This window comes from Talaromyces amestolkiae (assembly GCF_001896365.1).
Source record: "Talaromyces amestolkiae strain CIB chromosome Unknown scaffold2.1, whole genome shotgun sequence".
Classification (NCBI taxonomy): Eukaryota; Fungi; Ascomycota; class Eurotiomycetes; order Eurotiales; family Trichocomaceae; genus Talaromyces; species Talaromyces amestolkiae.
The window spans coordinates 138,003-165,048 of NW_024468038.1; the positions used below are offsets into that span (position 1 = coordinate 138,003).

General features: G+C 47.8%; 10 protein-coding genes across 10 annotated transcripts; 4 read left to right on the forward strand and 6 right to left on the reverse strand.

The window, feature by feature from the left end:
* Positions 1–1,357: 1,357 nt before the first annotated feature.
* On the reverse strand, positions 1,358–4,632 carry BHQ10_001333 (uncharacterized protein; the record flags this gene model as incomplete). Its single annotated transcript, XM_040873358.1, has 8 exons — positions 1,358–1,516; positions 1,571–3,378; positions 3,433–3,478; positions 3,531–3,615; positions 3,673–3,711; positions 3,806–3,932; positions 3,981–4,527; positions 4,594–4,632. The coding sequence occupies 8 exons, from the start codon at positions 4,630–4,632 to the stop codon at positions 1,358–1,360; spliced, it is 2,850 nt and encodes a 949-aa protein (XP_040729838.1).
* Positions 4,633–5,008: 376 nt separating this feature from the next.
* Positions 5,009–6,241, forward strand: BHQ10_001334 (uncharacterized protein; the record flags this gene model as incomplete). Its single annotated transcript, XM_040873359.1, has 2 exons — positions 5,009–5,092; positions 5,153–6,241. 2 exons carry the CDS (start codon positions 5,009–5,011, stop codon positions 6,239–6,241), a joined length of 1,173 nt encoding a protein of 390 aa, XP_040729839.1.
* A 1,454-nt stretch (positions 6,242–7,695) lies between these two features.
* On the forward strand, positions 7,696–8,874 carry BHQ10_001335 (uncharacterized protein; the record flags this gene model as incomplete). The annotated part of the gene is made up of 1 exon (XM_040873360.1): positions 7,696–8,874. One exon carries the CDS (start codon positions 7,696–7,698, stop codon positions 8,872–8,874), a length of 1,179 nt encoding a protein of 392 aa, XP_040729840.1.
* Positions 8,875–9,079: 205 nt separating this feature from the next.
* On the reverse strand, positions 9,080–10,528 carry BHQ10_001336 (uncharacterized protein; the record flags this gene model as incomplete). Its single annotated transcript, XM_040873361.1, has 3 exons — positions 9,080–10,069; positions 10,124–10,301; positions 10,356–10,528. 3 exons carry the CDS (start codon positions 10,526–10,528, stop codon positions 9,080–9,082), a joined length of 1,341 nt encoding a protein of 446 aa, XP_040729841.1.
* A 402-nt stretch (positions 10,529–10,930) lies between these two features.
* BHQ10_001337 (uncharacterized protein) lies at positions 10,931–12,211 on the forward strand (the record flags this gene model as incomplete). The annotated part of the gene is made up of 4 exons (XM_040873362.1): positions 10,931–10,953; positions 11,110–11,402; positions 11,454–11,568; positions 11,620–12,211. 4 exons carry the CDS (start codon positions 10,931–10,933, stop codon positions 12,209–12,211), a joined length of 1,023 nt encoding a protein of 340 aa, XP_040729842.1.
* A 472-nt stretch (positions 12,212–12,683) lies between these two features.
* BHQ10_001338 (uncharacterized protein) lies at positions 12,684–13,205 on the reverse strand (the record flags this gene model as incomplete). Its single annotated transcript, XM_040873363.1, has 1 exon — positions 12,684–13,205. One exon carries the CDS (start codon positions 13,203–13,205, stop codon positions 12,684–12,686), a length of 522 nt encoding a protein of 173 aa, XP_040729843.1.
* An 899-nt stretch (positions 13,206–14,104) lies between these two features.
* BHQ10_001339 (uncharacterized protein) lies at positions 14,105–15,664 on the forward strand (the record flags this gene model as incomplete). The annotated part of the gene is made up of 5 exons (XM_040873364.1): positions 14,105–14,561; positions 14,625–14,728; positions 14,776–15,106; positions 15,163–15,337; positions 15,397–15,664. 5 exons carry the CDS (start codon positions 14,105–14,107, stop codon positions 15,662–15,664), a joined length of 1,335 nt encoding a protein of 444 aa, XP_040729844.1.
* Positions 15,665–15,878: 214 nt separating this feature from the next.
* Positions 15,879–17,475, reverse strand: BHQ10_001340 (uncharacterized protein; the record flags this gene model as incomplete). Its single annotated transcript, XM_040873366.1, has 2 exons — positions 15,879–15,913; positions 15,966–17,475. The coding sequence occupies 2 exons, from the start codon at positions 17,473–17,475 to the stop codon at positions 15,879–15,881; spliced, it is 1,545 nt and encodes a 514-aa protein (XP_040729845.1).
* Positions 17,476–20,930: 3,455 nt separating this feature from the next.
* BHQ10_001341 (uncharacterized protein) lies at positions 20,931–22,649 on the reverse strand (the record flags this gene model as incomplete). The annotated part of the gene is made up of 1 exon (XM_040873367.1): positions 20,931–22,649. One exon carries the CDS (start codon positions 22,647–22,649, stop codon positions 20,931–20,933), a length of 1,719 nt encoding a protein of 572 aa, XP_040729846.1.
* Positions 22,650–24,166: 1,517 nt separating this feature from the next.
* Positions 24,167–26,330, reverse strand: BHQ10_001342 (uncharacterized protein; the record flags this gene model as incomplete). Its single annotated transcript, XM_040873368.1, has 3 exons — positions 24,167–24,192; positions 24,245–26,218; positions 26,273–26,330. 3 exons carry the CDS (start codon positions 26,328–26,330, stop codon positions 24,167–24,169), a joined length of 2,058 nt encoding a protein of 685 aa, XP_040729847.1.
* Positions 26,331–27,046: the final 716 nt, after the last annotated feature.

Sequence of the window (27,046 nt, forward strand, 5' to 3'; positions counted from 1 at the left end):
CCCATCAACCAGGATATACTTTTCACTACCTTTTCAGATTGTCTGATCCTGGCCACACAGTTGAACTAAGGCTTAGGGTGAGCCTCACTGCTTGTTCAAAAATGGCAAGTTTGGTCCGAATCCGAATTCGTCAATGTACGTACGTGACGATGAAGGTGTTAAGGGTCTGAACCCGCTTATACTCTCCCAATAGAGAAAAGTCTAGGATCAGACCTGATGCTAGCTACTGTAGGTAACCCACGTACGTTCAGGTCCTCCAGGCTGAAATCAAGAATTGCTTGTGCGGGGAGATAAATTTGAAACAAGCTAGAATGATCCATACCATCGTTATGATGTATGTAAGTCACTAAAGGGTCGGAGTCCGCCGAGCCAGCACCGCAAAGCGCCATTTTTCTTCGTTCAGCGTCTGCTGAAGAGAAGGATTTTGCCTCCATTGTGGCAACTCAGATTTGTGAATGCTCGCTAACTAGATTTATCGAGATGAGAATATATTCTACCGAAGAAAAATTTGTCGAGATGCAAAGTACAGCACGAGGAAAAAAAGAAAATGGAAAAAGACAAGACCCTTGTATTAATTACGGTAATATTTATCCACTACGGTCGCTAATGCTTTCCTTCCCGCGCTGGGGAGGGGGCTGATCGCTTGGCGTATTTTGCATGATACCTGCTGTAATTACTATACCACATACCATAACCGTACAAGCCTACTACTACGTAGTAAGTGTGTCGACTGGCCTGTTAACTGTCTGATGCCGGCTATATCGAGAAGATCTTATTTTGGACATATTGAGTTGAAAAAGTACGTATCTTGCAACCTTGGAGGAGTATGAAGATCATCAGCATATTCAGGGTCAATCTACTCAGGTTATATGCAAGATCGAAAAGCGAGATTCGCCTACTTGGCACTTGTCTTTCGGGTATATATTAGTCGGTTGGCCAGGTCGTATGTGCTTCGTAACTACCTAACCTGCGTCAGATGTATTATGATCCACAGACTAGAATAGTCATGCATCTCGATGTGGATTACTCCACTCACAAGACTAGGGGGTACGTAGTGGACTAGGATGGATTGAGTATGTCGGCTTGGGGTTTGCTCCGACATCCGTAGGGATTCATTGTGTGTTGTGAAAAATGAGATCTGATTATAGTGAAGAAAGATGTTATGAAGAATTATATTCAGTACGATAGATCATGCGTCACATGGAATTTTAATCGAGTCCACCACATCGTACACGCAGCATGGCAAATCTTTCAAATACACCAACTCGTCGACTGTAGGGGCCAGACGGTCGCATCGAGAGGGTTAATTGTAAATGAAGCAGCAGAGAACTAGACAATATCATATCCAGCTTCTTAATCATTGAAAGTACCTCGGTTCATCAAAAACATGGTAACGGTGACCACGAACACCCTCACCACGGAACAACGCAGGGAAGCGTTGACCTTCAGGAACCATCTCCTCTGGGATGCGAACCTCCTCCTCGGATTCCGGTTGACCGATGACAAATTTGCCAACCTATTAACCACGATTAGCATGTCCCAGTCCCATCAATGCCTTGTTAATGCTTACCTGAAGTTCAGTATCGGTGATCGTGCTCCTGGAAATTCTGGCATAACCAGTACGCTTCAATTTCTTGTACAGAATGTACTCGCACCATCTGTCCCAATCCGTGGAATCGATATCTTTCATTCCACTGACATCACTCACATACGTGTTGTAGTTGCCTTCAAGTGGTTTGGTGACTAGATAACTCAAAAGAATCAATGGACGAGGTGAAGAGCCCATGAGTTTCGAGAGGTATTCGGTTTGTAGCCGTCGGTCCTCGGGGTCTTCTTCCTGACCGGAGTGAAACACGACGACGTCTACCATCTCACCGTACATGTTGAGGGTTGCATGAATGGCGGGAGCCAATTCACCAACAGGAGATGGCAACAAATGATGAGTCGAGTTGACAATGGGGAACTTCGACAGTAGTGCAGCTCCCCAGGTGTGTTTGTTAGGTCCTGGGCCATAGTCCACGTACATACCGAGCTCCTCAGCGAGGACCGCGGTAAAATCACGGTTGCCCATGATAATGCGCTGGGTATCGGACTCTAGCAGACCGACTATGTCGAGTTCGGCCTCACGGATAAGATTGATCATGCGCTGCTCGGAAGACCACATGTCATTATCAAGAGAGAAGTGGATAGTCCAGATACCAGCCGTAGCAACCTTGTCTTCCTTGTGGTAGGGAGCGTAGTCATTCGTAGGGAATCGGAGGTAAGCGATGGCCACCGCCAGAAGCTGAAGGACTGCAAGGGCATAAACATAGTATGAGCGCTGCCTACGACCGTTGGGGTTGACAAAGTTCTTCTTGGAAGGGCCAGAGTTGGTCACGGAGCCGGAAAAGACACCAGCACCCACACACAGCATGGTTATGGTCATCAACCAATCGGTGCGCTCACGAACCAAAGGACCACCAGGGACAAAGGCGTACGCCACAACCCAGACGTGGAAAAGAGTTAGGAAGACCCAGACACAGAATCCTGTACCAAAAGTGGATGCGGGGGAGTGATGGACAGCAGAGGCAAAGAGCACAGGGGTTACAGCCATCAAGTAGAAAGCAATAGTAAGGCCACCGTAGAAGCCAAACCAGTGGCTGTAGCAGGTAAGCACTGCAGCACCGAGAGATCCAACGCCAAATGCTGTCCATGACCCGGCTAGACGTGGGTTGTACAAGCCGAACAGATAACCCGCACCCATGACGAATATTGTCAACGCACCATGAGGAACTTGGATAGGTCCCCGAATGGGGAAACCTTCCCAAACCCAACTAATCATTGTGCTGGAATCGGACAAGAGTGAATGAACACCAAAGAGAACTCCTCCAATACCAACACCGGCAAGAATGGCTGAGCCTTTCTTACCTGATGGTGGATAATAGTCGCCTCCGCTTACAGATGGCTGTCTTGCAGAGCGAATAGCAGCGAGAACACCAAGGAAAAGTCCAAATTTGTTCCATCCACCATTCTCGGCGTTCATGGTCGGCCAGACAGGGTTATTTGTTTGGAAGGCAAACTTGGCCACATTCGACATGACAAGACCAATGGCAAAGGCAGAAATGCGAGACTCTAGTCGTACGTTCAATGCCCGTTCGCCGTAGAATGTCGCTGACCATACGAGGCAACCCATAGCGACTGAGAATCCAGTGATAAAGAGACGGTAGACAGGGTCATGGACGAGGAAAGCCATCAATCCAGTCAAAGGTAAGAATTGAAACAAAGCCCTGTTACGCACCACCAAGGATCGAACAGATGGAATGGCCAGGATTAATGGAGAGATGGTGGTAACAATGATAACCTCATAGCCCGAGATGCCCATATGCCATAGAGGGAAGTCTGCGAAAGTTAGATAGATTTCAACAGATTTCGACAGGAGAAGGAATCACGTACACCACACGAGAAGAGGCATCGCAGTGTAGTTAGACCAGAAAACAAACTGTATATCGTCAGCACGAAGACCTCATATGATCTTGGACATTGGAGCATACCCCATTGTAAACGTCAGCAGCGACATCAAAGGCTTCAGGCCATGAGAAACCGGTACCAAAAGTGTTTCCAACGGGCTTATCCTTTCTATAAAGCTGTTATTATAATGCATCTTAAAAGCGCGTGTAGAGATAGACAACGTACTCTTTCTCGATTACATTGTCTGCGGTTGTTTTGAGTTGTCTGTAGTTGCTTCGTTAACCCACTCATTCCACCCAACACCGAACACTATGCACTGTACATTTAAAATGTCTATTTCGGAAGCCGCTGCACATACCCTCTGCTAACTCCTTTTACATCCCTCACCACCAGTTCAAAAGCGTCAAAATCCAGAGCTGTTACCGCGTCGAATCCGACGTCAAAGATGATCAGAGACCATTCAAAGAAGGCATACTTGGTGTAAGCTAGCCAAAGTCAGTGTATGTCATTAGTCACAGATAATGGTTCCTTACCTCCGGCAACCTTGTGCACCTTGTGCTGGATAAAGTAGTAGACCAAGGGAACCAAGGTTCCGAAAAAGAGGCTGGCAAGGACCTTGCGGTATTTGACCGCACGGCGGTTTGCGGGGCTGAGAGCTAGACAGCCCAATGTCCATGGAAGAGTCGCAACCAAATACGAAATCATGAAGATGTCGTGCCAGTCATGATCGTCCGTTGATGTCACATAAGTCCATCCACCACATGTCAATGTTCGAAATACACCAGTGAAAGCGACGACTTTGGGCAACGTCGAACCGGGCCGTGCGGTCATCAGATACCAGAGAAAAACGAGAGCGAAACGGGGGCCAGAAGTGATGGCAATGAATACTTGAAAGACTGATCGTTCGGGATACCGGTCACCGATTGTCGCGGAGACAGAGGGGAACCATTCATCCGGGTAGCCGAAGTGCTCGTTTTGCACGATTTTATGAAAGTGCAATTGAACGCCAACGACGAAGGCGCCGATGAAAGCGAAGGCCGCAAAGAGGGTGTGAGCGTAAGAAATCCATTTTCCATTAAGCTATGCAAATCAATGTCAGTATTAGAAGCCATGGAAGTGGATGCGATCAATCGAGGGGCAGCGTACGGTCACGACGGCATCCCCATCCCTGAATTTAGGTGCCATGGTGGCAGAACGGGAAGGAAAACAAAGCGAGAGGCGGTCCACGAGGGGACAATCGATTGATTAAAACTAAGATCGAGAAGACTAAAAATATGAATAAATGAAAGGAAGTCAAGAAAAATGATAGATGAAAAAGAGCTGTAATCCTGAAGAAGGGAGACTCAGCGGGATCCCTGAGACATTCGCAGTCGTGAGGTGGAAGGAGCGTGAGGACGATGCTTCCCTACGGACCTCGGCGGACGACTAGTCCATATCAAGGTTGGCGCATCACCGAGCTTGCTTTCTACGCACGGACCACATTCTATCAAAATTATTTTTTATCAGTTCGGATTAATTCCTAGCAGATTAAAACACCACCTCGAAAAATATATCCCACACCATGGCAGCAGAGAAGGCTCGATTCTATTTGGAAAAGGCTGTGCCTGAGCTCAAGGAGTACGAACAAAAAGGCATTTTCAACAAGGTATGGATGCGCTGGACAGCACACTAGACTTCAATGCTAATCTATCATCGATTTTTACAGGATGAAATTCGATCAATTGCTAAGAAGCGCTCCGACTTTGAGCACAAAGTCAACACTCCCGGAGTAACAGAATCAGACTTTGTCCGTTACATCGAATATGAAATGAACTTGGAGGCCCTACGGAAGAAACGTACGAAAAGATTCGGCATCAAAGCCACACCACAACATGCCGGACGCCGTGTTTTATTTATACTCGATCGTGCCACGCGCAAATTACCTGGAAGCTTGGGACTCTGGATACAGTACATCGAGTACTGCCGACGACAAAAGATGTACCGAAGACTGTCCGATGTCTTTTCCGATGCGTTGCGACTCCATCCTGCCAACGCTGATTTGTGGGTTTATGCTGCCAAATACGCAATGGAAGACCATGCCGATATGACCCAGGCGCGAAGCTATTTCCAGCGTGGTCTCCGATTTTGTAAGAGCCAAAGGAATATCTGGGTTCAATATGGACGGTTGGAATGCATTTACATTGCCAAGCTCTTCGCTCGTCGACGGATATTGGGACTGGATGAATCTGGGAAGAATGCCGAGGTGGCTGGTACAGCAGCGGATGATGATACAGATATGATTGCTCTGCCGGCAATCACCGAAGAGGACATCAACCCTACGGGCAAGAAGGACGGCGAAATAGACGAAGGAGCATTGGAAACACTGAACTCGACACCAGCTTTGACCGGTGCTATTCCAATCGCGATTTATGATGCAGCCATGAAAGAGTCGGGCCACAACATCATTTTGTCCCACGAATTCTTCAATATGGTATTTGAATTTGAGGATCTTCCGTGCTTGCGCAAGATCCTAGACCATATCGTGACGCAGCAAACCACGAAATCGCCTCTCCATTATCGCACAGCTATTTGCCATATCAAAGCACCGGTAGCAGGACTGAAGGTCACCTCGCCAGAGTTCCCACAAGCACTTGGCATATCTCTTAGCAACATGAAGAAGTATCAACTGGATCCCAACCTAGCACAAGAACTGATCAAGTGGCTCGAGCCATTGTCGGAGAAAGAAGAGTTGGATCCTGCACTCCACAAAGTGCTTGAAATAACGTTGGCTCGCGCACGAAAGACTCCCATCTAAGGACGAGTAGATACTTTTTCATCGTTTAGATAGCATGGCGTTGACGAGTTTGGTGCTGACATGAGAGATATCCAAATTGATTCATCAATCATCGTATTTACTACTTCGACGATTGCTCTTCTTTGCGCTATGCATCTTCTTCGTTTTGATTCGTGCCTCAGTTTCGGCTTTTTTCCTTTAGCGTTGTTAGCCATAACGATGTGGATTGACAAGCGTAGATAAAAACATACAAATCCCTTACACGATCCCTCTGCTCTACAGACGTTTCGCCAGGAATAACATTCCGGGCTGATTCTTCAACAGCCCTGAATAACTTCTCGTAACATGACTCCACGTTTGCTGATTGCTTTCTGGCTTCATCGGATTGAATCACGAGTGCATCGGTCCTGTCGGCTACATAGCGGGATGAACGTAAATCTTGATGTAGTAGTGATGGAACCAATGGCAACAATGCACTCAAAGGAACCTTGAGCGTTGCTTTTGAGTTGACCCTATTCTTTGTCTTAGGAAAGTTCACACTTCAACTGCACCTGAACAATTGATGACATACTTGTTGACATTTTGCCCTCCAGGGCCACTAGAACGGCTGAAAGATATGGCACATATGCTCCGAGGAATTGAGTTGATATTAAATTTCGAGAGCCAATCTCTGGCCTTACTCAATTCGGCTTCGTCCCATACGCCTTGCGTGGTATTCCCCTTTGATGCAAATTGCCTTGATAGCGTCAAGACAAGTCGAGCATTGCTGCGGTAGAGTTGAGACTGGAAATGGGCGAGTTGCATTTTTGTCATGCTATACGCTTCTTCAAGGTTGTCATTCACATATCCTTATACTTTCTAAAGAAGTGAAGTATCTCTACGGTTGTTGATGTGGGCCGGTTGAGTGACATAAGAAGGCGTCTGCTCTAGCCAATCACAGCCACGGATCTCTTACCTCACCATCAGCCCTCGACGATCTCGTATTCGCATCATGAACATTCTTCTCACCTACATATCTGAATCGGACTATACAGTCACATGCTACTGCGCCTAACGACTGTTTTCCTTCTTAACAATACTCATACAGTCAACATCCATCTACCTTAAACCAGAGCACATTCCGATTGTCTGACAAATCGCATCCCGCACGGTAATCTTTCCAACGGTGATGCCCTCACGTCAACCTTAGGGTTTGGGACCGGACATCCTAGTCAAACAATCCATCTTGCACTTGTATATAATGAAAATGGTCTCAGACAAAAACACATCCGCAGAGAGAGACACCGGGCCCAAGAGACATGCTGCTTGCGACGAGTGCCGTACGGATTCCTATACTTCTTGACTCAACACCAGTGATTGACAATGCTGACAATTTTTCCCCAGGTAATCGGAAACTAAAATGCTCAGGCGATCAAGCAGGCTGTCGGCGATGCATCACTCAGGGTCTACACTGCCACTACTCAATACAAAAACAAATGGGCCGGCCGCGAAAGAAACAAAAACTGGACGGCGATATCAACGATAACCCGGATGGAACAGAGCGAAACCTGGGCGCAATTTCGGAGATAGAAAAGGATTGGTTCTCGGCTGATTTGCCGACTGATCTTCCGACTATATGCCCACAAGTATATCTCAGCCATTACAATGGTGTTGTTCCTGCCAAAGATCCGCCTTTCTCTAGTGGTTCTACTTTMCCGCATCCGCCGCAACTTCTAGAACCGATTGCTGCGACGTTAGATCCCTGGCCGGATTTCTCGACTACATCAGCTGCGGGATCCATGTTGTCGAATGTGCCGTCGTCTGCTGCAACGGGCGATGATGCCCCTACTTGCCCATGTCTATCCTACCTCTACCTCTGTTTGAGCACTTTATCAAGTCTCAATTCATTCTCCATCACCCGCGAAACCACCACGTCACTCTACACAGCAGCTCGAACCGCACAGTCCGTCATTCGTTGCGAGATATGCCCCCTGCGATTCGCTACGGGGATGCAAAACGTTATGATGCTAGGAACACTGCTGAGCGTAATGGCAGACGCCTGGTACAAAATCTCACTCGTCGACGCTGGCAGTCTAGGCCGCGAACTCGCATCACCCGAATTCAAACAGCTTGTCATCAACAATAACAAAAGCCTGCACGCCGACGAGGAATTGACATGGGATCACTGGCTACGGCGATTTCTGCGCCGCGCTATTATAGGTACACCCATGCCTCCGAATTTGTGTCCGTCATCAGTGGCATGTAGTATCACGCCGGACCTGTATTCGCTCATTCGGGAACTGGAGAATCGTCAACGATATTGGCATTCGATCCGCATTTCGCATCCTCTAGATCCATTCGATACTTCTAGAGCTGAGTATGGCTCTTTGCCTACCCCGCCATTATCAACGAGGACATGTGCATCAGAAAAGGAGTGCAATGCAGATACAATCTCGACGTCCTGTTCAACGATGGCGAACAAAACATTAGGAGAAGCAGCGTCAGTATCAGCGACGTCGTCGCCGCCTGATCCGGCTGAATTGCAGCAAAATGCTCAGGAACATGACTTTTTATGTCTGAAAATTGTTGGTGCGGCCAAACGTGTTATAAGGAAGTTTGGATTTAAGCCTGACGAGTATCCGGAAGACGTGCCGCCGATTCCGCTTTCAGAGTAATTATTTTGCATTGGTAATGAGACATGATTGATGATGGATGGCTTGCATAACTTGTATTGTATATAGGTCTATGCCGATGGGCTTTACTGGGAATTCCGTGATTATGCTACAACAATGTCATTATTTAGGTGAGTACCATATGCCTATGCTCTATAACGCAAACCATCCAAGAAAAAATAGACCTCCCTCGTCATGAATTGAGATATTACTCTTCTTCGTCATCATCTTCAACACGATAACGATTCCTCTTTCTCGTAGGCGGCGACCCGGAACCGCCTTCAGCAGCCACTTCTCTCCTTTTAGGTGACGGTGCAGGTCTTTCTATCTCCTGGTCATCATCCTCACCCTCCGCGTCCATCTCGTCATCAATCAGAGATTCTTCATCTTCTACTTCTTCCAACTCTTCGTCGTCATCAGCGACGAAATCGTCAACTTCGTAGGAATCCTGTCGACGACGACCGTGCTCTTCTTCATCATCCGAGTAAATTTCGCCATGACGATTGGTACGATGACGTCTCTTGGCGGGTCGTGTCGCGAACATGCCATCGTCATCTTCCAAGCCGGCAGCAGTGAGGCCTCCGCGGGATGGGCGGTACGTTCCACGGCGTGCAGTGCGGTTCTGCTCGCGGTCCGCGTATTGTTGTCTTTTCCGATCTTCTCTTTGTTTCAACCTTTCGGCAGCTTCAGCCCTCTTTCCGGCTAATTCGGGGTCTTCCTTGATATCGATGATGGCGATTCCGTTGCCGTTGGCGTTGGCTTTGCCGCCACGTCCAGCGGCGATAAGGTTCTCTTGTAGGCGTTGAATAGCATCGTCGGTCTCTGCATTGGTTGGTAATGGTTTCAAATGGTGTGTCAGATGCGACGTGATCTTGAAAACCGAGGCAGTCTCGGCAGCAGCTGCCAGGTATGTATGTGTGTCCAGAGTGGGATCATAGTTTCCTGCCTTGTTAAGCGGTGCTAGCGGTTTTGAGGAGATCCTGTATTGTTCTTTGGGGTTGGAAGCAAGCTGTAATGTGAGAGAGCCGTCTTCCCATTGGATAATTCGGGCGTTTGATTGGAGACTCGTCTGGTCATTGGGATCGTATCGCCAGCATAGAGAGGTCGCAGCTGTAGAGTATGGTGGTGCCACATATGTCTCGGGTCTGAACTCTTCCGTTTCGAGGGAGAGGAAGTTCGGCATTTCCATTGTGTACACCTGTAGGCTCGTACGTTAGGAAGTGCAAGACAAAGCAGCCATGAATTGACCTACATCTGCATTCGTGGATCGCGGCTCCGGCGCCCTTCCAAGACTGAGGTCCATTACTTTCACCTCGCCAAACCCTTCCTCCTCGTCTTCACCCAAGTCCATGCGGTCCTCCTTTCTGTCATAGCGTCCTTCGTCGTCGCCAGAGTCAAGGTCCGAGTCGTCGAGAGAGCGATGTGGGCGTCTGCGACTATATTAGCAAGTGTTTCTCTAACGCTAGAAGCTAGACTGAGCGCACTCGTCCAGGTCAGGCTCTGAACCAGAACCAAAAAGATCCTTGTCGTCATTGTCGTCTGCCTGGTCGTTCTCTGGTGCTGAGATGTTGACGTTGTCGTCGTCGCTCACATCGCCATTGTAAGCTCTTCCGCCGCGACCTGGGCGTCGGACAGCTTCATCCTCGGAAGAGGACATATTGTATTTCGTAGAGAAGGTTGAGGATATAGATAGGTGCTGAGTAGATGCGCGCAAAAGGGGATGATTTGAAGACAGTCAAGTTGAATGGAGAGAGCTATCCAACCATCAAACAATAACTAGAGCAGGCGTAGTCTTGGCAGCGAGGGAACTTTCGTTGGCGCTATCCCACATCAGGCTAAGCGCGGCCGGGAGTGGATTGTGCTCCACGCTGAAACGAACAACAAGAGGAAGGAGAAGGCCAGAGCGAACGAACAGCTCAGAGTCTCGTCTATCTCTCTCCCTCCGCTTCTTCGTCCCCTTTTGCTTCTCTTCGTGCTTGCTATTGTGGCAGCCMCCCGCCATTGACTTGATTCTTTTCGCTTTGTTTGTTAAGCTGGGCTTTCTTTTCACTTATTCAAGATGGCTACTTTCTTCCAGAGCGTGTAAGTGCTTCCCCGCATCAACATCGGCTGTTCTGTACTCCCAACCCCTTGGCCCCTCGTTCTAACGTTGTATATGCTGATGTCGACCTTGTCCCTTGATCTGAGATCCCCTCACTATCATTACTCATTCACGAGCTAATATTTGATATTCTATAGTCGTCAAGGCTTTGGCCGCGGAGGGAACAACAAGAACGCCAACCAACCCAAAATGAACGCTGGCCAGGGCCAACAAGTCGCACAAGCGCAACAGACTGTGCCTGGTGCACAGGGTCTTCACAACTCGCCTTCGATTGCATCGAACCTGTCTGCCGACATCGTATCCAATAATGAAGACGCTCCCAAGTACTTCTTTCAGGAGAAGTACGCTCCGTTGAACGTGAAGGGAAACTTTTTGACGCTCTGCGCTTGTCCGAAGAATGTCGAATTGGGAGAATGGCTTGCTCACCAAAGTAAGCTCGCAACTTAGACTTCACTGCGATAATGCTAATATTTCTTTGCAGTCGTTGAGCAATATCGACTACTACACGGCATGCTGCAAGTCATTCAGGAGGTCAACACAGTGAACGGATATCCAATTTGCAATGAAAGCACATGTCCAACGATGTCCGCTGGTCGGTATGTACTATTTCAAGTCTTCCCTGGAAGATGTTTTACTAAACAATGTAGATTGACCTATACCTGGCTTGTCGACGGCCGGGCAGCAAAAATCTCCGCACCCAAGTTCATCAACCGAGTTGAAAAATGGATAGTGAGCAAGATTCACGACCCGGTCATGTTCCCTACGGATCCCGTTCAAGGAGCCCCTCATACATTTGCATCTGGGGATGTCTCAACCCCCCCTGCAACTACACCGATCGCGGCAGGTCCCACCAACTTGAATGCATCCTTGACTACCCTTGCTGGTCAGGATTGGATTGGCAAATCCAGCGGGTTTCCTCCTACCTTCTACAAGGATTGTCAAGGGATTATGAAGCAGATGTTCCGTTGCTACGCTCACCTGTACCATGGACACTGGCTTGATCCTTTCTGGCATATCAACCGCCACGAAATGCTGAACATGTGTTTCGTGCACTTCGTCACCGTTGCCAAATACTACAAGCTGGTGGCCGACAAGGAAATGGAGCCGATGCAGCCTCTTATCGATCTCTATATGAAACAGGAGAAAATTCCTCCCGAAGCTATTGCTGGCCACTGGGCGTCTCAAGAAGCCGCTGCTGCTGGCACGCCGGCTCCTGCAGCCAATGCACCTCCTTCTTAGATTCATCCCCCATTGAGGTTTATCAGATGCAATCAGCCAAGCAACATGGGCGCTAGCGTCCAGTACATGTGTCTGATCCAGTTGATGTCTAAAAACCATTATTGCATTTTCCTTTTTCTTTTGTCTCACATAAATTCGTCATATCAGGCCAAACAATTTGTCTCGCCTTGAAATATGCATACTATTTGATGTTGTCAATTGATTGTTACATAACTATCGCTTTGACAGAATGAGCGACGATGATTTTGAACGTTCTCTCATGTTGCTCTCTTTTGGCTCACTTCTGTTAATGAGTGTCTTGTCATAAGAATAGGAAGTTTGGAGGTGTTGCAATCATACTCAAGATACACCGATATGCAGGATTGGCATATATATTGAAGACAGAAAAGTTATAGAGAATAAATATGCATGAAAAGAATGGTCTGGGTATCAAATTTCACTTATCTTAATGTACTAATCAATGATTCGCTTTTTACAAGTAAATACCTTCATCGTCGTCGTCCTCATTCCGCCGCTCTTGGTCGCCATTTTGCGGGTTCGACGGATTCGTCAGCCCATTAACGCGTGGCACAACATGTCCATTTGTATCACCATTCGTTTCATGCGACTGTACTCCATTGACCAGCGGCGGATTCTCGCTCTCTATTATCTCCCCATCAAAATATTCCCCCTCCTCCTCACCATCCTCCAAAACCTCCTCCATCCACCGCTGCCCTCTCCCTTCCACCTCAGCCTTGAGTAATCTTATCCTCTCCGCCATGGCCTGCATAACCTCCTCGTTCTCAAGCACATATGTCTCCAACTCCTTGTTGTCTGGCGAATCGGGCCCTTCGTCGGACTCGATTATGTATGTTCGCAGCTGTTCATTGGAGCGCGTGAGGTGTGATATGGAGTTGCGGAGTTCGGAGACTTTGGCGTACAGGGAGGAGAGAGGGAGCTCCTGGATGGCTTCGGCGAAGGCACTTGGGGAGATGGGTTGGGCTTCGGAGGACATTGTAGGTTCGAGCGGGGTGAGCTTCGAGATAAAGTCGGTCGGAGGTCTTGATTGTGTGAGAGCTTCGGTGCGATATATCGTGCGTTCTGTTCGAATTGTCTGCAGTATTTTTTGGGTATTTTGACTTGTGAAGTCGTGGTAAGACGCAGCCGAGCTGCTCGTTGGATTGATGTCGAGAGGAGGAATGGAGCTTGATGATGATCCCACTTCGATTGCTTATCGCATGCGTATCATCACGTGAAAACAGCGAGCTTGGCTTGGAGGCTCGGCATTCACATAGATATCAATATTTTTATGTAATCTAGCTGTGGGTATCGTTAGAAACGAATCAATTTTAGATTCATTTCTGTAACTGACGTAGATGGGCGTCCTCTAATTGATTATCTCGTAGATCAGCCAACTACATAGTAAGCTCCGCCGGAAACTTCTCGGCGTCTCCATTGCCGCCGCCCTCTCTTCCATTCTTACTCTGAAGCAACACCACAGCTATCAATTACCAGCTCTCAGCGTGTAACACAACACACGTGGAGATGAGACATGTGCCCTCGGTAGCATGGCATGGTTCATGCCTTGTTGGCATACGGACATTGTGCAAGCCGTCTTGCACCGTGCAATCACCGGCCCATTTATTTTCGAATAGTTTACGGCGATGTTGGAATCAGCGACAGCTCTCATATAGCTCGGGAGGAGTTCTGCGATATCAACAAACATGGAAAACGACTCGACACACCTCACATCTTACTCCTGCTTCAGTGACCCATTCAATATTCATCAGACACGCAACAAATTCCGCCGCCAAACCACCGGAAGAAACTGAACATGGCATCCCCCTCGACTCGCAGCCACTGTCGGCTGCCGAAATCAAGGCAATTTTCCGCTCGCCAGGCGTCACACCCGAGATGGGCAATCGGATCTTGTCTATCCTCCACGGCCGTCGATTACAAGGCACCCTCGACCTAAATCTCCCCGCGGACATCAAACGTACAGTCCGCCCGCGTTTAATCGAGCATGGCCTACAATGGCTTCGCGCAAACCACCCCATCGACGAAGACGCCGCTATTCTAGCTCGTATTGAGCGTGAAGAGAAGGAAGAGGAAGAACGACTACTCCGATATGTTCAGGAGCTAGGTCCCCAAAGCGGGCATTGGAATGCGCAACTAGGTGAAGGGGGAGATATATATGGCCGAAGCACATTTCAAGAGACGAGGAAAGTGAATGAGGCGAGGTTACTTGCTGAGGAAAAGAAGAAGAGGAAGGAATGGTTGGAGGGGGAAATGAAAGATCGCGAGAAGATTGAGAAGCAGATGAAGGAAAATACAGAGTTGCAGAAGTATAATCCTTCTGCGGTTGTGGAAGGTATGCATTTTCAACCCGTCTCGTCATATATGGAAGAGATATGAAAGTTGACCTGGTTGATAGCTCGACCACGAGCTGACCCGCAGGAACGGCCGTTCCTCGCATGGGCTCAGAAGCATTACATTCGAGCCGAGAACACAGACTCTGATTTCAGCACGTTGACAACTGTAAGCTTTGTGTCCTGTATACTACTGAATAAAACTAACAACACCAGGCTCGCCGTATATTACCAGCCCTGGGCGTAACCCTTCTCGTCCTAGGACTATGCTACTACTATGCAGAAACATACCAACCACCAGTATACTATAAGCGAATGTGGAAAGATCTTCCCCCAGCAGCTGCAACGATCATGGGCCTCATGGCCGCAAATGTGGGTGTATGGTTATTATGGAAGCTACCTCCTGCTTGGCGAATGTTGAATCGGTACTTTATCAGCGTGCCATTGTACCCTTATGCAATGAGTGTCGTGGGTAGTGTCTTCAGTCATCAGCAGTTTAAACATTTACTTACCAACACGGTGATTCTGTGGTTGATTGGACTGAGACGTGAGTTCCTTTTCCCTTTTTCTTTGCACAGTTGACTGATTACTTGATATATATAGTCCACGACGAAATCGGCCGCGGCAATTTTCTATCACTATATCTCTCCTCCGGCGTCATTGGCTCACTCATATCCCTGACATCCCATGTCCTCCTCCAAAGGTTGACTGTGACCTCCCTCGGCGCCAGCGGCGCAATCGCCGGCCTAGTCGCTGCTTGGTGCATGCTGCACTCCGAGTACGCTCCCCCCTTTACCCACAAGTATTACTTCCACATGCTAACGAAAAGGAATACAGTGACAAGCTCGTCCCCAGCTTCCTGCCCCATGACTGGCGCGATTCCATTTCCGCCAACGGCTCCACCGTGCTCGCAGCCATAGTCGCCTTTGAAGTTTTCAACCTCGTCTCTCCATTCAAAGTAGTCGGGAAGCTAGATAACTATGCTCATCTAGGCGGCTATTTCGCGGGTTTCGTGTGGGCGATTTTGTATAAATCGAAGCGCGAGAAGGAGAGGCAAAGGAGGAGAAATGAGAGGGGGTTTTTGGATCGGTTTGGTTCTGTATAGCGGGATTTGACTAGAAATATGTTTTATGTATTATATAGGAAGATAACTATGTACAATTATGGGATATTCGCGACTTGAGATAATCATACAATATATACGACGAGCTAAATGGCTTAAAACACCTCATGAATGTTCATATTCCATACAGGTTAATATGATTAGTATGGTTTCAATATAGTGGTATACCCAGCTTGCAATATCGCAGTCATAACGCTCAAAGTCCATCAGACGCGGGAGGGCCCTTATATGCTAAACACAAAGTCAGCATTTGTATAACCAACTCAAAAAGGACGGTACTTACTTTTCCTAGCATAAATGCCATACCAAACCGCCGAAATAGCCATAAATCCCACAAACACAACAGCCGCATAATTCATCGAAACAGCCGTAACTGGCAGGACCGTCGGCATGCAAAACAGCACCAGCTCGAACGCAATCCACAGCAGGGCAATGATGTTGACCACTAGCCCCACGACGGGCCCGCAGTTGAATTTGGCGTTGTTGACTTCTTGGCGTCTGTGGAAGACGCTGGCACCGATGGGAATGGCGTAGCTGATTGCTAGAGCGACGACGCCAACGGAGACAAATGCCGTGAAGGCGCTGGAGCTGCCGAGGTTGATTAAGCCTAAAAGCATCTGGACAACTGTCACGAGGACAAGAGACCAGACAGGTACGCCGAGGCGAGAGTTGACTTTGGCCCAGAGTTTGGATAGAGGCAGTGCCTCGTCGCGGGCAAATGCGTATGTTGTTCGGGATGCTGCCACTGTGATACTGATGGAGCAGAAGAGGGTGATGGCCAGAACCAGGAAAATAAGTCCCAGACCACCACCGGGCGATCCCATGACTTGCTGGAAGATATACGGCAATGCTTGTCCGGCAGGGGCTAGGATGATATCTTCCAAGGGTGGCAGAGTGACGCAGATGGGGATGATGAAGAACAAGCCTGCGATTCCACCGACGGGGACACATAGCGAAATGGCTTGGGGAACTTTGACGACGGCATTTGCGCATTCTTCTGCCATAGATGAGATCATACCAACAGCTGAGAAGCAGTATGCCGCTGGCAAAAGTCCGATGAAGAACGTAAAACCTCCCCATCCGGATAGACTGGTATCGTAATGACCGAGAGCGTAGGATGCATCATGACGACCCACATCAGCCTTAACAGAAAGCGCAATCATGATGATGAGGATACTGATCGCAGTCCATGCAGCACAGATGGTGTCAATCATAGGCAAAAAACTATTTCCGAAAGTGCAAATGACAAAGGACGCTAGGCAAATCGCGTAAAAGATAAGAAGCAGTTGCCAATCATTCGCAGACCAGTCGGGATGGTACATTGAGATGGTCCCCGAGAGTAAAGACGCAAATCCAAAGTTCACGGAGAGGGTGATTGTCCAATTACCAATGAGCCAGACCCAGCCGTTGATGAAGGATAGAACAACTTTGGCTCGCTGAGGCACGATTTGAAAGGACCAGTAGTATGGACCTGCGGAGGTAGGCCAGCGCGAAGCCAATTCAGCAAGCGACAAAGCGACACATTCATCTAGGATGCAGACAACAATCCAGCCCACGAATATGGAGAGTGGCCCACCACCGTAGATGGCGCTCATCAGGGGACCCCCTTCGCCATAGGGAATGGCGGCAATGGCGAGTGTCTGGAAGAGGAGGGTGAAGAGGGATCGATTGCGGGTTAGTTCCTGTACGTATCCCAACTTGTCAAGGCCTTCAGCTTGACCGGTGCCATTTGTGTCCTTTGCGATGAGACTTTCAGATGCTGGTGCTGGTTCCTGGACTTTTTCGGTGGACATTTCGTGTGGTTATTTAGGACTGATGACGAAATTTGGACAGTTGCTTAGGAAATGTTGATCTCTTGAATCCGAATATTTAATCTAGTCCACTGTAGCAATTCGATTGTGAAGCGCGGTCGCGCAGGAACGTTCGTGTCAGTCAGAGTGAATATAAATTATATCCAGTGAACTCGACTGTGGACAGTCAATGGGTTCAATCTGAATGCGAGCTAAGTTGAGTCAGTCCTTGGGGCGAATATAGCAAGGTGAATGGAAAATAAAGATTATTGTTGTAGATGTTGAGGCAAGGGAGCTCATGTGACACAGACTGGTCGTATAGGGAAGGAGGCTGCTCATCACCACGAAAACACCTCCTAACATACCCCAGGACCACGAGCCCGGAGGACCCTCGCTCTTATATCTACGTACATCTTTATCCAATTGATGATAGTATAAACTACTATGGTATCAGGCAAAGAATTAGCCTCACATTATCGCTGCGGCACCTGCATGACCGAGCATTGACCAGTAGATAGACTAGCCAGGAGCTATGGTCTCTCGACGCCATCTATTATCCTTCTTATTTTATTGCCCGGGTAGGTAGTTAATTGAGCCATCGTATATTTAGCCATAGTTCATTCGCTGATAAGAATGGTGCCAAGTTTATGGGCTCAGCTTGAAAGTCGTGACCTGATTATCTACCACCCAGGTACGTTCAGTTGGAGCTACACATGTGAGAATAGAGTCAATTGGGTAAGGGCATCCGGGTTTATGATTGCAGTACTTTTCCTTTCTTCTTTGAGGCCCTACTTTGTTTATTATTCCTCTCTTTCTTCAATGCCATATTCCGACATCTTTGCATTGCTTGTTTACCTAGATATCTGATAGCTTATCAGGTATCCAATATATGTTCTCCGCACCTAAACTATCAACCGAATCTACTGTGGTCTCGAGTCTCCTCAGCGCAGGCAGTAATATATATTCTCCGCACATATGCACTCACGGGATCTGCAAGAAGAAACAAATCAAACAACACACTACGCGCGAAGAGTCGTAGACTAGAAAGCGATCCAATGTCGATTCGCGGATTCGGGGGTTTGCGCTAGACTGGTTTGGGTAGCTAGATAGGCCAGACTAAGGGTTTCATGTTTTAGTAGATAGCTCAGATTCAGCTACGTTAGTAGGACGTGTAGGGATGACGTCTAGTCTTTTTCTTTCGGCGATCAACTTTGGTTGATTTTTAAATCTGGGAATTATCAATCAACATGCCACATGGCTGGCAGACTTGACATGGTAGTACCATGTTCTGGACTTCCCCGCCAAAGTACACAAACACACATACACCGACCCATGTCTAGACTTACAAACTCCAAAATCTAGCACAGTCGAACAGAGCCCGGCTTCTCAAAGCAACACAACTTTCTAACTGCCGAAGCACAATGAATTCATCGGGTCTAATTCATCCTGCAAGTACCCGTAGCCGTCCTCGTATCTTTGCTCGCTGATTATGTTATTGTCTCTTGTAATCTGGTTCGGCTTTTCAAAGTTTCCACTTGAGATTCTCTGTATAAGGAAAGGCTTTCCTCTGTTTTTCGTTTCTTCTTCTGGACTTTGGCTCTCTCGTTCTCTGGCTATGGTGGTGAAGGGTAGGACTACTTGAAGAGGAAGGTGGAAATACTTCCCTCATCGAGTTTAGTTCCGTACGGTATGGTAAGTATTGGAGATACGGGATTGTAGTTTTGCTATCGTTGCGGAGTTGGTTGTTGTATTGATACATCTTTTTGATTTGGTTTATTAATTCTGTTTATTTTTTCATAGTATCGAGGAAGAAAAATATGCCTACTTCGTCAAATATAAGAACTCCTAGCATTTAAGACAACTCGAAGCGGCGCAAAAAATCGGTTATAAAAGAAAAAGAAGATTGTAATATACTTCTATCTTTACTAGCATACTCATCACTATTCGATTTCGGGGGGTTGGAGATAGAATGAGCGCATCATAATCAGTTGCAACAGATCTTTTTATCTATATTGGGTAGCCACCGCCAAAATCAATAAGATACGCATCATCTTGCGAATCAATTAGGACATTATCCGGTTTAGCATCTCCCCAAACAACACCACAGGTATGAAGTCCCTCTATAGAACGAGTAATCTGGTCCAACCATTTCCGCCTCATCGAGACATATTGAGGGTCTTTTCCTGTGCATAATAAGGTCCTGTTGTCGCAGTCTATGTATGAGAGAAGAAGGCCAACAATGCGACTCGACGAAAGAATTTGGACAATTCCGAGAAGGCTGCATGTGTTGAGAGCTTCAGAAAATGAGGTTGACTGCATTTTTGCGTATGCTTTAAGCTCTCTGCAGGTGCTATCCACATCTCCAGCACCCACCGATTTTAAGAAAGCAAGCTGTTGCCCATTGATGTATACCTTACGCGGGACGGCTGGTAAAGCACAGCTCTCCATTGAGATTGGAACCTCAATTTCGTCAGGACGATAAATAGGTATTGCGGAATACTCTGCTTGTTTCGACTCTGGAAGGAGAGCACCCAATAATCGCACCCAATAATCGCACCCGACCAACATTATCTAGAAATATTGGTATCAAATTATGCTCATCGGCCTCCAGTGAGTAGTGCAAAACTTCCGGGAACAAGCAATCTTGGAGAGAATATTTTTGATGTTGATTCAAAGGGGGAATTTGTTGAAAAATTGTCATAAAAGATTGCATTGCCCAGTCGGCCAATTCTTCGAGAGGATCCTCAAAATCATCCTCTGACTCGGGCAAATAATCGGGTTTTAGACGCTCGAGATGTCGGAGATAGTCTGCCAGAAGTACCGGTGACTTCTTGAAGCCGTGAGCTTTTAACTCGATCTGAAATTGTTTATCAGAGACGAAGACATTCAGTTGAGAGTCCTTGTTGAGTTCGCTGGACCAAAATGGTCCTAGTGTATATCGAGGATATGTTTCCATCGTTGAAAATGGGGTCGGAAGCCTGTTTGTAAGCGCAGTCAAGGCGGAGGGCTGAGATCTGCTGCCTGCACAACCATTTGTCCAATTCTAGTGTATTCAGTCTTTCGGATAGCGTTCCCCTCCTGGTTTGTTATTCAATTACCCCATTGGGAAACCATAGCCACTGACCCACGCTAATTGGCCACTCATGTATAACCTCACTTCATAGCTAGTCAGTAGTCTCTAGTCGCATGCAGGTAATTCTTTGATACCTGACACGTCTCACACGACCGAGTAGTTGGTTGCATTAACATAAGTAGTTTCATTAATCGTAAAGAAGACTATAGCCCTAGGTAATATATATAAGAAAAGAAAGACTCCCTGATCCGGACATAACAAGCCTTCTACCTACTTGGGTAGATAGTGTTCCCTACCTAGGTATCAAGGAACGCCTTCACAAGAGATCCCATGATTCACACAAAATAAAAATAAAAACAAAGACCAACCCGAAAAGAAAGCATGTCTAAAAGAGAAATGTCTTCTCAGCTATAGGCTTAAAACACCCCCACCACGACTCAGACTCCCCTTCCTCCTCGTATGACGACGGATTCCGCGCCCACAAGCCTTGCAAGAAAGTCTCCATAACCCTTAAGGAGCCAAAATTCAAGAATGCAGCTGTTGATCGCATCGCCAACAGATTCGCCTTTTGTTGTGGCGTCGTTCGACAATGGGCGCCGATCACGAGGGCCGGGAATAAAAGACAATGTGCTAGTTTGCCCTTGAGACGTGACTCACAGATAGCTCTCAGGCCATAGGATGTGGTTTGTTGGACCAAGGGGTGCGACGCATCGAGGCGATGGAAGACGCGGTATATATATATGAGTCCAGCGAGGCGGTACGCATTGCAAAAGACGGTCCAAGATTCGTCAGAGTCAAGTTGGGGTGCGCAGGAGTTCATGGGGACTAAAAGGTGAGGTGCGAGGGGGGCTTGCGTGTTTCGGGAGCTTTTGATGGCAAAGAATTCGTTTTGTTGGGTCATGAATAATGGTTCTAATCCATCTGTGAGAGTTGTATAGCCCTTCAGAGCCATGGTAAGGGCCTCCAACTCATCGCTGAAGGGTGCAACTTCACCACCGCGATGCAAGACATGTCCCAGGTGCGCAAGACGAGACAAATTTCGCATGATATCCAGGAATGGATCGTACGGCGGAAGCACACCCCACCAGCCATCGCTGCCCGCGAAATGAGCCCACGTGGTATCGCGAAAGTACTGCTCCTCGCCAGTAAGGAGCGAATACGTCAAATCCATAGTCGCAAAACACGACAACATCAGCGCCGGAAGACCTCGTTTATGTCGCTGAAGAAGCTGTTGATGAAGTTTCCACTGGCTCAGAATGGCTCTTCCGCCGCGGTAATGCACATGACACGCGGCACTCTCGTCGTTGGGATCAATCACGCCGTCTAGTATACAGAGAAGCACATTGGCAATAAACAGATCCAGCGGGAGGAGGCGACGTGATTTTTTGTGGTGCGTTGGATTTTCCAATTGTGTGCGGAAATTGTAGATTGCCTTGTGACGAGCGGACCTCTTGGATAGGAATGCATCATGATGTCCGGGACAGGTGCTCAGTTGTTGGTGAGCTTTGGCGACTGCAGTGACCGAGTACCGGAGGGCTGGATAGTTGTTAACTGCGACCAGATCTACCAGGACCGGTTCGGTGGAGAGATTGAAGCGATCGATGACGATGTGCTCAAAGTAGAGCATCAAGTCATCGGCTGTTACGCGTGATGGTGCTTCAAAAAATTGGCAAGCTTTCTTGTAATCTGGAAATTGGTTTGCTTGCTCCTCATCTCCATCATCAGATTTCACAAGATCTAGACTTGTTTCTCGCGGCGAGAATAGTGGTGGCGATGATAATGACAGCGACGGCGATGGCGATGGCGGTGTCAACGCTGACGGCGACACCTGCCCATTCACAGACGATTTGCGAAATTCATCTCGTTGCATCGACTTCTCCTCATTAAAGTCGACGTCAGTTGGCGATACCGGCACGTTCTGACCCGCAAAACGACCTCGAGCAGCAACGCCATTACACCATCTGAGCCGCAACTTACCGTACTCGCAGGCCTGGTCTTCAGATGTACAGCGCGAGCATTGCGGTCGTTGCAAGTCGCATATGACGCGACGGTCCTTGCAAGCCCAGCATGAGCCTTCGACTGTTCTCACTCGTTTGGGCGTCATGGGTGCGAGTTGAGGTGTTGATAGGAGGCATCAGAGTGGAGTAGGTCCGATAAGGTTGTTCTGAGCCTTGATGTCGTTGTCCGTCTTGTCCGTGACACAACTTCTGTTCCTCGAATATGATAGATGTTTCCTCTTCATCTCTCGTCCAAGCACCTCTTTAAATACACTGGCCATCAGTGAATATGTGAGAGAGCATCAACAGAAAGATAGCGAGATAGTCGTCCAAACTAACTCGGCCATCAATCGGATAGCGGAAGCGCTAACCCTCTACAGGAATGGCGCGTTGTTTTATTACCGCTACGCACGTAAGTATCCCTTCTTATACAGGCATTTACCCTTTGTTGATTCTACTTTCTGTCGCACAAACTCTGCCCATGCGACTACCTTGTGCTCCTTCATTACATTCCGCCATGAAACTCAGCAAACAATCAAAAGTGAGACGCGGTCTATGTGTAACATACTGAGGAGGTCTCGCGAAAGATTTGATTGATAACCTATCCCGCAGAAGCCTCGTGTCACGCTCTCAAATGCGATGGCACTGTCCTTTCGTCCGGGAGGTACGGACCTTTTACTCGCACCAGTTGTCACTGCCCGGGAATAGCAATTTACAATTGATACTGTGCTCGACCTGCATGGCGAAGGCAGTTAGGTATATCGTTCGAGTCATGGCTCATGCCAATGACAGGCCGGAAAAGTTCTCCTCTGTCGATCAATCGCAAAAAGCGTGCAGCGAAAGATAAGGCAGGCAAGTAACTCGAAGTAAGCGCGCTACAAGAGGTATGGATGCCGATGTGCCATGTAGTCCATTATTCAATCAGACGAACTGCGCATAACTCCTAATTAAGTAAATATCTATTGATGTAATGACTAGAAACGGAATAGACGCCGTAGAAAGAAGAAAGAAAGAAAAGTCTTCATTCGAAGAGCAGAGAAAGAAATCTAGATTCCTCCAAGACTGGGGGTTTTCGGGTGAGTATTTACTATATTCATCACTCACCTCATTCATTCAGCGGTCTGGAGCTGTAAACTGTAGATCACGTTCACACCGGATTCTGCAGACCGACTTCGCTCCCTCTCTTCACCACTCAGTAATGAACTTGATATGCTGCGGCGCATACAATAACTAAATTACACAGCGTTCATGGATGTTGATATAGTCGGCGACGTCATTGCGATGACAACTTTGCATCGAGCTGCATTCTTGAGTCAAACGTTTTACTCATGATCGAGATCGCATATACGTATATTCGATCCATGCTGAATCTCACGATTATTATAGACGCGACAAGCGGGGGAGCTCTTTGTTCGGTCCGGAACAAGGGACAAGGCTGGGTAACGTAATCATCATTGGTTATATTTGAGATACTGATGTAGCACGATGCAATACAAATACCAGCACCCCTCCTCAAATGTTGTTGATAATCATCAAGTAAAATATAGAAATGGAAATAACACGAGGGTATTGGTTAGGTATACATCAAATGAATAAAGAAATTGGGTAGACACGGCATAGAGAATTATACAGCAACAGAAAGTTGTGGAACTACCGTCAGGTTAGCTTGTCATTCCGAATACAATCACACACAAAAACTTACTGCTCAATCCATAACCCTGCGCGTTACCATCACGGTTACCTTGCTCAATCTCAACCCGAATCGCCACGTCCAGTCCACCAGCCAGTTGACTGGTGTTACTATATCCATCTGCAGCTGGATGGCTTGTTCCAGTGCCTTCTTCACCTAAGTGTAGCGGCGAATGACCATCCTTGGGTGCGGTGCTGGGCGCCAATGAGGGCGGCTGCGCGGTAGACCCGTTTGTGGCAGGKGTCTCAATTTCGGTGATACAGGCGTAATTGCGCGATGGCATCGTGACCTTGTTCCAGGCTGCGCTCTTTTCTACACCACCCGGTTGGCTGTCAAAGAGTGTCATAAGTGTCTCATCTGTTTCATGGTCAAGGTGGTGGATCTTGTTCCTTCGTGCAAGAAGATTGGCCACAGTCTTGGGAGGCGGCTTGTTGGTGATTGCACTACTGACAATGTTTGGCATGAACCTAAAGTCATTCTCAACGGGAATGTTCAGGTCCAGTTTTGAATAGAACCGACCAAGTGCCGCTAGATGGACGTCACCGCCGAGAATCGTGACCCGCACTGAATGGTCCTTTGAGAATTGCTGTAGGCGATGGATCAGTTCTCGGCGCTCAACCTTATGATGTCGAGCTGTGTAGTGATCATCAAGATCGTCCAAAAGATCTACTTGGCCATCAAACTTGTTGAAAAGGCCGCCGGCAACTCCAAATCGTTTGTTCAGTAGACGAACGGGTGCGATCAATGGAGACGTAATGATATTCTCCAGCCAGGCAAGGCGAGGATATGCAATGGGGACGCCGAGCAGCAGGATCAAATGTTTGATTTCTCCGTTGGCCTGAGACAGCTCTTGGTGCAGACGCTGAAAGATCAAATCATAAGTCTCGGGATAGTTGATTTGCATACGTGTACGTTCTGTACGCGCGTCAATACCAGCAAATGCGATGCGCCGACCCAGGCGCATGTATAAGCTGCGGCTTCTCTCTTCGACATATGGACCAGGCGTTTTGCCCATGATCCATCGTGGGTCAGGAGTCGGCTCATCGAGAACGAATGTATCCACCAGTTGACGGGGGTCGATAGGCTCTGTCGAATCCGTGGTGAAGGTGGATTTGGGTGGCGCAACGTGGTGCTGGAAGAGACAATAATACTTAAAGGCCACTCCTCCGATACCTCTAAACACTGCACATCTCATGAAGTGGTCAGTGTACGATCCAAAGCCATCAATGATGTCATGGTCATCCCAAATATTGATTTGCGGAATTTGTCCATTGGCGGTTTTGAAAGGCTCGTGATTATACCACCGTACATAGTTTTTGTAGTAGAATTCATCACACTCAGCCCTCAATTTCTCGGAAAAGTCGTGCGCCTGTCTCTTGATGGGATTTTTGATATTAGTCCAGTCATTAAGAGGTCCATCAACACGGATGCCGTCATTGTAAATTTGATCTCCACCACCAATCATGACATGGAATGCTCGCTTTTCATGCACTCGCAGGACATCATTCCATAGCGCAGGGCCAGCCCAACTATCTGTATCTGTACCGACTGAAAAGCCATTGCACGAATGGAACATGATACGCATAGACTGGTTCCAGGCAGGAACTGTGAACGTCCACTCAGATGCATTAGACGCAGATTCATTGACATACTTGAACCCAGGAATGGCGTATGCCCATCGCGCTTCATATTCGGTCAGGGGGAACGAAAATTGAAATCTCCAAAAGGCCTTGACTGGATCTTCATATAACTTGTCCACTTCGTACGAGCTAGGTACCTGCGATCCGAATTGTCCATTTGCGGAGGCTTGCGACACGGGTCCGACGTGACGTAGGGATAAATGCGGCTGGGCTTGGCCGGGGGTTGTGACGATCAGGATGCTGCCGTAGTATGTTGCGGATGTGTCATTGACGTCCATGCGACGATAGTTGAGCAATGGGCCGGCTATCACGTCTACAGATCCGGCACTGACAGTACCGTTCGTCTCTGTGATGAGCTGTCAGCGCAATCAACTGTGAGTAGACGTCAAAACAAGCATACCATAATTTTGCGCAGGCGGCGCAAATTGGCCCTGCGCTTGTTCGTTGTAGGATGCCATAGATGTGGTATCTGCCAATGCAAACTTTTTTTACTATGACTGCGACTAATTCGTTCACGGATTTCTTAAGGTGCTCGATCGAACTCAGTACGCGAGAAATCCTGAACAGCAAGAGGGGTAATGAGAGAGGTCCGAGGAAGAGAGGTTGGGAAATGTCGAAATTAAAGCTGGAAAGGAGCTGAGCTGAGAAAGGAATGACTGGCAGCTTCTTTCCTGACGAACCGCCCCAGTTGACTAATTGACACTGAATCGCAAGTTCGTAACTTATCAAACAGTCTTATGACCAATGGTAGTGAATCAATTGATCAGACAAGGATAACTGACTAGTAGGCAGTCCAGCAATAGCTTCCGTGTCCTCCGAACGCCAGGTGTATGTACACTCCTTGGTGATTCTCAGTTCGCGGAATTCCAATTGAGTCTTGACGAAGCCAAGCCCCCCCAGTACAAAACACAGCCCGATCAGCCAATCAGGAGGAGTTTCTCGTTGCACTAAAACGGCTGATACACCACTCAAGTCACTAGATCGACAAAAGAGGAATAGCGCCACCAGCCTCTCAAATAGATCAATCTAATCTGTATCATTCATCCAACCATGGGTCAGCAAAAGAGAGTATCAGCCACAGTGCCAAGCGCGCCAAGCGCTGTTACCTAGGTCGACTCTTCGGCAGTGGACCACGACAAAACCAGGAAAACCAATGAGCAGGCTACAATTGGCG